This window comes from Henckelia pumila, chromosome 2 (assembly GCF_033568475.1).
Source record: "Henckelia pumila isolate YLH828 chromosome 2, ASM3356847v2, whole genome shotgun sequence".
In the NCBI taxonomy this organism is placed as follows: Eukaryota; Viridiplantae; Streptophyta; class Magnoliopsida; order Lamiales; family Gesneriaceae; genus Henckelia; species Henckelia pumila.
Genome location: NC_133121.1, coordinates 186,859,761 through 186,868,666, shown reverse-complemented (window position 1 = coordinate 186,868,666; position 8,906 = coordinate 186,859,761). Strand labels below are relative to the sequence as shown.

Below are 8,906 nucleotides of genomic sequence, written 5' to 3'. Positions count from 1 at the left end.
GTCGATCCAATTATTATTATTTTATTATTTTAAAGTTACAATGGCGAACATCACCAAACTTGAATTTGAAGCACTTGACAGCTTGTCTTAAAAAAATTATTTGTCGTGGATTTTTGGATGTCGAGATCCACCTTGTCTTTATGAATTTAGGGGATACAATCGAAGAAAGAAATGAAATGTCACAGTAGGATCGTGCAAAAGCACTCATTTTTCTTTTTCATCATCTCAATGATGGGTTGAAAGCTGAGTATCTCATTGTAAAAGTACCACAAGAGCTTTGGAAAAATCTAAAAGAAAGATTTGACCATCAGAGAACTATTGTTCTTCCAAGAGATCGATACGAATGGATGCATCTACACTTACAAGATTCAAATCTATAAGTGATTATAATTCTGCATTATTTAAGATCAGTTCCACCCTAATACTTTGTGGAGAGAAAGTCACTTATCAAGACATGTTAGAAAATACATTCTCCATTTTTTGCGCATCAAATATGCTCCTGCAGCAGAAATATCGTGAACGTGGATTCAAAATGTACTCCAAGCTAATATCTTGCTTACTAGTTGCTGAACAAAATAATGAGTTGCTCATGAAAAATAACCAATTGCTCCCAACTGTATCTACACCATTTCTTTACGCAAATGGGACTGCATTTCCTGAAGCAAATGCTAACTCAGCTCAAAATCATTACAATGAGAGCAGGCGTGGGCATGGGCGTGGCCAAAGAAGAAACTACCACCAACGAATTGGAAAGAAACATAAGACAAGCCACCTGCCGTGGAATTCGAATAACGAAGAAGCAAATGAGAAAAGTTCAAAGAAGTTTGAAGATAAATGTTATAGATGTGGGGTGGAAGGACATTGGTCTCGTACCTGTCGTACAACAAAACATCTTATGGATCTTTACCAAAAATCGATGAAGGGAAAAATAAAAATAGAGACAATTTTTGTGGATACTGATGATCCAGTTGATATAACTCACTTGGATGTCTCTGATTTCTTCGCTCATCCTGATGGAAATATAGATCATTTGATTGGTGGCGGTATGTTAGAAAACAAGGAATAATTGTTTTCTATGGCCTTGTTTCTACTCTGAAGTTCAATTATTTCGTTCTTAGGTTATCATGGTATCATTTTTGTTTTGAATTTCAATTCAGGTTTAGGATTTTTGGTGATTTTATTTGATTATTATTTAATAAATTTTATTTATCATTTTATTGAAATTAAGCTTATTGAGTTATATATTTTTTAGATTAATGATGAAATATCGTGATGAATTTCTCGCAGACAATGGTACAACACATACCATCCTTCAAAATAAAAGATACCTTTTGGAATTAAAATTAGCTGAAAATAATGTTATAACAATATCAGGTGCATCAAAAATTATTGAAGGTTATGGAAAAGAAAAAAAATCATTTTACCAAATGATACAAGCCTATATATTGAAAATGCACTATATGCTAGCAAATCCAATAGAAATTTTCTTAGCTTTAAAGATGTTGGCCAGAATGGATACCATATTGAAACATTAAATGAGAAAAATGTTGAATATCTCTGCATTATATCTTTTACATCTGACCAAAAGCATGTAAAAGAAAAATTATGTGCACTCCCTTCTGGGATGTATTTTACACAAATAAAAACAGTTGAATCAAACATTGTTACAAACCAGAAGTTTATTGACCAACAAAACTTCAAATTATGACATGATCGACTTGGTCACCCTGTGACAACATTGGTGTCACAAAATGGATTCTTTTACACAATAATTATCCATGGGTTGCTTGTTCATAAGAAAAATTAATTATAAGACCTTCCCCTACAAAGGTGAGTGTTGAAACTCTAACCTTCTTGGAGAGAATTCATCGGGATATTTGTGAACCTATACACCTACCATATGTACCATTTTGCTATTTTATGGTACTAGTTGATGCATCTAGTAGATGGTCACATGTTAGTTTGCTTTCATGTCAAAATATAGCTTTTTCTAGATTACTTGCGCAAATTATTAAATTACGAGCTCAATTCCTAGATTATTCCATCAAGACAATTCGTCTTGACAATATTGTCGAATTTAAATCTCAAGCATTCAATGACTATTGTATGTCAATTGAGATTCCAGTGGAACACTCGGTTGCCCATGTTCATACACAAAATGGCCTAGCAGAATCATTTATTAATCGTTTGCCATTAATTTCCAGACCATTACTAATGAAAACAAAACTCCCATCTTCTGCATGGGGACATGCCATAATACATGCTGCAACATTGATTCGTATAAGATCAACTAATTATCATCAATACTAACCATTACAACTTTCTTATGGTCGAGAACCTGATGTTTCTCACCTTAGAGTATTTGAATGTGAAGTACAAGTCCCTCTCTCACCTACACAACGAACCAAAATGGGTCCACAACGTAGACTTGGGATTTACGTGGGATATGATTCACATTCCATTATTAGATATTTGGAACCTCTAAAAGATGACTTATTTACTGCGAGGTTTGCAGACTGGCACTTTGATGAGTCGGAGTTTCCAACTCTAGCGGAGACAAAGTTATATCCTGAAGAACAACGAAAAATTAGTTGGAAAACCCAGCTGGCGACAGAGTTCGGACCTACCGAACTAGGGGTTCGGAGCTTCCGAACTCAGCTTTGTCAAATCAAGTCAAGTCGCCAATCAGAAAGCCTATATTAACCCGTCTCCAAATTGAGATAATCAATTCTTAATTACGATTAATTAATCTAAAACATGATTAAGGGATCCTCAATTGAGTCTAAGGAATTGAGAAATGAATTCAAAACGATCGAGAATGGCCCGATAGATTTTTGGATATCGGGTAGTTCGGAGGGTCCGAACCAGGATCGGACGCTCCGAACCGATTGGAGCCTTTGGGTCAAAGTTCGGAGGCCCCGTGTATATCGAATTCTCCGAAGAGAGATCGGATGATCCGGTCTCATCCGGATAAGTGGATATAGATTTGATTGGACAGGGTGCTAAGATCTGACGCTCCAATCATATTACGTAAGTCGTGACGTCACAGCCAGGACGTTCCGATCTCGGGGTTCGGACGGTCCGAATTGCGCCTATAAATAGAGGTCGAATGCCTCATTTAGAATTCGCACCTTCCTCTCTTTTCTCTCAAATTCTAGTAGTCTTTTAGACTTTTAGGGGTTTCTAGGCGTAATATTGGAAAGCCGAGAGTGGTGGAGTGCTTCGAGGATAGCAGCGGAGCTGTGCCTAAGTTTTGAGGCAGTTGTCATCAGCTGGCTGACTACAGACACATGCATAACTTTGGATCTCTAAAGAGATTAGGGAGTATGTAATGTCTTAGTTAAGGCTTTTAGAGCACAAAAAGTTATATAATAGTTATTGCTTATAGGCGTGGATTTTGATTACCTGAACTGCTAGAGTTGCTAGGGTTCTTGGGTTTCTCAATAGAGGTAAGGACGTATTATCCGAGATACCAGGTTGAATATACATGTATTATGTTTGTATGTTTTTTTGTGACATTATTATGTGCATTGATATTATGCGGCATGCATGTACACATTGAGCTTTATGCCTTGATTTACATAGACTGTAGTAGGGGTCGCTCAGCCCCGTATTTTAGTGGATGGATTTTCATGGATTTGGATCCGGTTATATGCACGAATTTTATGGTATGGGAGCCACCTCCTGATGCAATAGTCCAGCGTGCTACATACCATGGTGCCTTAACTGAGCAGTCTTCTGGATAGGTTTTCCAATATCCTTCATATTGCATGTGTATTCATGGTATATGTATATTCGTACTTCTGTACTGAGCGTATGAGACCCCTGTCCCACATGGAAAAAATAAAAGGTTTAAAATGAGTTTAAAATGGGCTACAATGGACTTCTATCGCAACTTGGATTAATCATTTTTGTAAAGCGAGAACGAATACGAAGTAGTTGCTATAAGGGACCATTGTGCAGTTGCGCATGCGCGGGCCTGGGCCTGGGCCTGGGGCATGACAGAATGGTATCAGAGACAGGTTACCAGCCCGCAGACCCCGGGAAATAAATGCTATGCGAGAAAAAGTGCTACGTGCGTGGGAGCCACCTCTTGAACCTACGGGGCAAAGTGCTACATGACGGGAGCCACCTCTTGAACCCGTAGGAGCCACCTCTTGAACTCGTAGGACCTACCTTTAGATTCCCGGTGCTGTTGGATCGAGAGTTCAGGTCGCGACGAGGACGTCGCGTTCTGAAGGAGGGGTGATTGTGAGACCCCTGTCCCACATGGGAAAAATGAAAGGTTTAAAATGAGTTTAAAATGGGCTACAATGGACTTCTATAACAACTTGGGTTAATCATTTTCGTAAAGCGAGGAAGAATATGAAGTAATTGCTATAAGGGCCCATTGTGCAGTCGCTCATGCATGGGCCTGGGCCCGGGGCGTGACAGAGCGTTTTATGCTCACGTCCAAGTATTTTGTGTTGGACACCCAATTTGATAGGGCAGGACTTAGGTTGGACAGACCCGGGGGCAACGGTCGTTGAGCTGCAGTGGTTGCGTGGTGATCCTATTTTTGTCCAGGTTGTTAGATTGTACTTTATTACTTTCCGTTCGATGGGGTTGTATAATATTTTATTTAGCCCGGTTGTTTTGCCGGCGTATGTTGTATTTATGGTTTAAGTTTTCGCTAGATTTGTAATTTTGATTTAAGACTTATTGCATGCTTAATCTCTGATTAGTTAGTGATTTCGGGTTGGGTCACTACAAAGCCCATATTTGCCTGTCGAGAAAATGTTCGGATCTTCCAAACTCAGGATCAGAGCTTCCAAACTGTCCAGAGCTACCGAACTCCAATTTTTCTTCCGAAGGGATCCGAACCACCGAACTGTTCCTAGCTCAAGTTCGGATCTTCTAAACTGCTCAAGAACTTGTAACCCTCCGGACCATTTCCGAAGGTCTTGAATCCCATTTTTTGCTAAATAATCTCATTCGAGAATTCTTTAATCATGTTTAACCATTCTAAACATGCTTAGATAGTTAATCGCTTATTTTTTGAATCGGTTTACCACAACACCCATTATCAAGGTATGTGTCATTCTCCAATATTTTCCATGCTTATCGTTCCTTTACCCATAACATCTTTTGTATATCAGAACCAGAAACTTATGAGCAGACTTGTAAGGATCCTAAATGGAGGCCAAAATTTCAACATTAGAAGCAAACAATACTTGGTCTCTCATGACCCTTCCCTCATGACATCGTCCGATCGGATGCAAATTGGTGTTCAAGATCAAATATTATTCTAATGGCACCATTGAGCGATACAAAGCCCTTCTTGTAGCCAAGGGATTCACTCAAAGAGAAGGTATTTATTATCATGAAACCTTCGCTCCTGTCGCCAAACTCACCACTTTTTGGTGTCTCCTTGCTCTTGCCGCTATTAATGATTGGAAACTCCATCAAATGGACGTCCAAAATGACTTCTTACATGGAGATCTCACCAAGGAAGTATAAATGCATCATCATCCGGGTTTCCATCGACATAGGGAGACACTTGTATGTCGGCTTTACTTTGATTTGCAACAGTCGCAAGCTGATCATTCTCTTTTTATCATGGTGCGTGGAATCTCATTTACAACTATTTTGTTATATGTCGATGATATGATCATTACAGGGAATAGTAAAGAGGTCATTGACAATGTGAAAGCCTTTCTTGCATCCTGTTTCAACCTCAAGGATCTAGGATTGCTAAAATATTTTTGTAGTGACCTTGCATGGAATCACCTACTAACTGGCAACTAATAGCATGCATTAAACTTAATACAGCAAAATACTTAACAGAGTAAAACGTGCAGAAACATAATCCATAAATTTACATATCAGCTTAGTAAAATATATCCAGGCTTAATACTGTAGTGATACAACCATATCGAAAAACTTAAAAGTAAACATTATACAGCTATATCGAATCCTGCTGCATAATAAACTCCTCAAGGCTCCTGCTCCCTAGTCCTGCCTTGAACTACCAGCTTCGTCCATCCTGCGACCTGCCCCATTGAATAGGGTGTCCAAGATAATAACTAGGACGTGAGCGCTAACGCCCAATACATAAACATGAGTAAACATATGTATATAGTGCATGCAACATGATGACTGTAAAGGGCCATCTGAAAAGTCATGCTCAGTACCGGCACCACATGAGTGCTGCCACCGCACGGATCAACCTCTGGGTGCAACAACACTCATCAAGTACACCAGAGTAGTCAGACATAAATGTCCCTGCCGTCGCGGTACTCTCAGTGACAGACTATCGAGTATAGAGCATAGCGGCTCTATAATTAGGTATATCAAGGTATAGGCTCAACGTGTATATGCACATGACATATGAATATAGAAAGCGGTAAATCATATATCATGTCATATAATAATGCCAAATAAATGCAACATATAGATATGTATACTCACTGGCAATCTCAGTCAATGTGTACGTACCTCTAAGCTAGTTTAAGTATAGTAGGATCCTAGGTTCCAAGCCTATATTCAGAAGTTTATCGTATCACTACACAAGTTTTATAAGCCTTAACTAAGCTAATAAGTATTCCCAAAACTTAAATAGATTCTCGGACCATACCTTCGTCCGTCGATAGCCCTTTAAAGTTGCTAGTCCCGGATGACTATAACCACTCCTTGGTTATTCCAGAACCTCTATGCTAAAGTATGCTTCTATCAGATTAAATAGGAATAGAGAAGAGATCAGATCGAATAGTACAGATCAGATGAGCTCGGTGATCAGATGAGTTCATGGACAGATCGTATATTGGGATCAGATCGATGTGATGGTCAGACGAGTCTTCGGATGAGTTCATGCAGATAGATTGCTCGAGTATTGTGACTTGTTTAGAAGTCAGATGAAGTGTCCAAGAAGCTATACGCTTGCAGGAAGATCGATGCAGATCGAAGTACAAGGGCAGATCAAACTGATGAATGAAGACTTATCGGGCTGGACCATGTTGACTTTATAATTGGGTCATAAGTTACTGTTGACCTAAAGCCCAAGATGAAAGTTGGTCTAATTGTCTATATAAGCAGATGGAAGCTGGCCGAAACGAGGGGAACAGAAAATCAAATTCTTCAGAATATATTGAGAGAAGAAAAGAGAGATTTCGGAGGAGAGAAACAAACGAAGATTGTGACGGGAAGAATTCAAGTATCAAAATCTTGAATTGAGTCTGTATCTAGCTTGAGAGTTTTTCATTGTCCATCACTGTAATAAGCTCTGTTCTTGAGCTTGGATTGTTCTGTTGGTGATTAATAAAAGAGTGTGTGTTGCTCTCCCCGTGGACGTAGGCAAATCTTTGCCGAACCACGTAAATACTTGCGTCGTTTAATCGCTTTCGCATGAGTTGGTTGATTGATCTGTGTGCGTTGGTTTTATCTGCTTTCTGGGATTATTGTTCTTATCTATGTGTTTCGTTTGCCTGGTGAATTCTCGATCTTCAAATTTCGGATTGATTTCTAACACTCTATTATAATCGATAGGGCCCTCAAGTGTATAACTCATACTATATAACTGAAGAAGAAAACTCAGGAATTCGTAATCAGAAGTAAATCTGAAGACCCTTATTTATAACAGATGTGTCTATCTGAAGAAGGATGATGGGCAGGTTATCTTGTACCTACTGATTTACGTTGATGATATCTTGATCACAAGTAAAAGTAGGACAGAGATATCATCCTTGAAACAACTCAACACAGAGTTTGAGATGAAAGATCTGGGTGAAGCGAAGAGAATTCTGGGCATGGACATAGTGAGAAACAGAAAAAGACAGGAGATTCATCTGAGTCAGAAGAAATATTTGAAGAAGGTTATTCTGCGGTATAATATGAATCATGCAAAATTTGTCTTGACCCCTCTGGGATAGCATTTGAAGCTATCTGCGAATCAGTCACCTGAAAGTGAGGAAGACTAGATGAAGATGGTTGGTATTCCATATGCTAGTGGAGTGGGGAGTCTCATATATGGAATGGTGTGTAGTAGGCCTGATCTGGCATACGCAATCAGTGTAGTGTCGAGATTTATGGAAAATTCGGGAACATATCATTGGGAAGCTCTGAAGTGGATTCTCCGATATCTTATAAACACTACTGAGTTGGGATTGAAGTTTGAGAAACAGCAAGATGGGATTGATCCGGTAGTTGGATACGTGGACTCGGATTTTGCTGGGATTTTAGACACTAGAAATTCGTTGACTGGTTATGTGTTCACCTTTTATGGCACAACGATCACCTGGAAGTCTAATTTACAGTCAGTGGTTGCTCTTTCTACCACTGAGGCAGAATTCATAGCTGTGACTGAGGCCATAAAGGAAGGATTGTGGTTAAAAGGGATGATAGCGGAGTTGGGTGTAAAACAAGATCAAGTTATAGTACATTGTGACAATCAAAGTGCAATACACTTGACGAAACACCAAATCTATCATGAACGATCGAAACACATAGACGTGAAAATGCATTTCGTGAGAGATGTAATTGAAAAAGGTGATGTGATCCTTGTGAAGATAGCATCAAAAGAAAACCCTGCAGATGCTATGACTAAGTCACTGCCGTATGCTAAGTTCAAGAAATGTTTGGACCTAGTTAATGCGGTGATTGGAAATTAGCCAAGGCGACTAGGATGGAGAGAAACATTCCTTCTGAAAGAATCAAGGTGAAGATTGTTGAAGTATGCTTCTATCAGATTGAATGGGAATAGAGAAGAGATCGAATCGAATAGTACAGATCAGATGAGCTCGGTGATCAGATGAGTTCATGGCCAGATCGTATACTGGGATCAGATCGATGTGATGGTCAGACGAGTCTTCGGATGAGTTCATGTAGATAGATTGCTCGAGTATTGTGACTTGGTTAGAATTCAGATGAAG

General features: G+C 39.2%; 2 protein-coding genes across 2 annotated transcripts; both read left to right on the top strand.

Moving 5' to 3' along the window:
• Nucleotides 1-343: 343 nt before the first annotated feature.
• LOC140879188 (uncharacterized) lies at nucleotides 344-1,066 on the top strand. Its single transcript, XM_073282857.1, has one exon. The coding sequence runs from the start codon at nucleotides 344-346 to the stop codon at nucleotides 1,064-1,066; it is 723 nt and encodes a 240-aa protein (XP_073138958.1).
• Nucleotides 1,067-8,009: 6,943 nt separating this feature from the next.
• On the top strand, nucleotides 8,010-8,645 carry LOC140879187 (secreted RxLR effector protein 161-like). Its single transcript, XM_073282856.1, has 2 exons — nucleotides 8,010-8,411; nucleotides 8,544-8,645. The coding sequence occupies exons 1-2, from the start codon at nucleotides 8,010-8,012 to the stop codon at nucleotides 8,643-8,645; spliced, it is 504 nt and encodes a 167-aa protein (XP_073138957.1).
• Nucleotides 8,646-8,906: the final 261 nt, after the last annotated feature.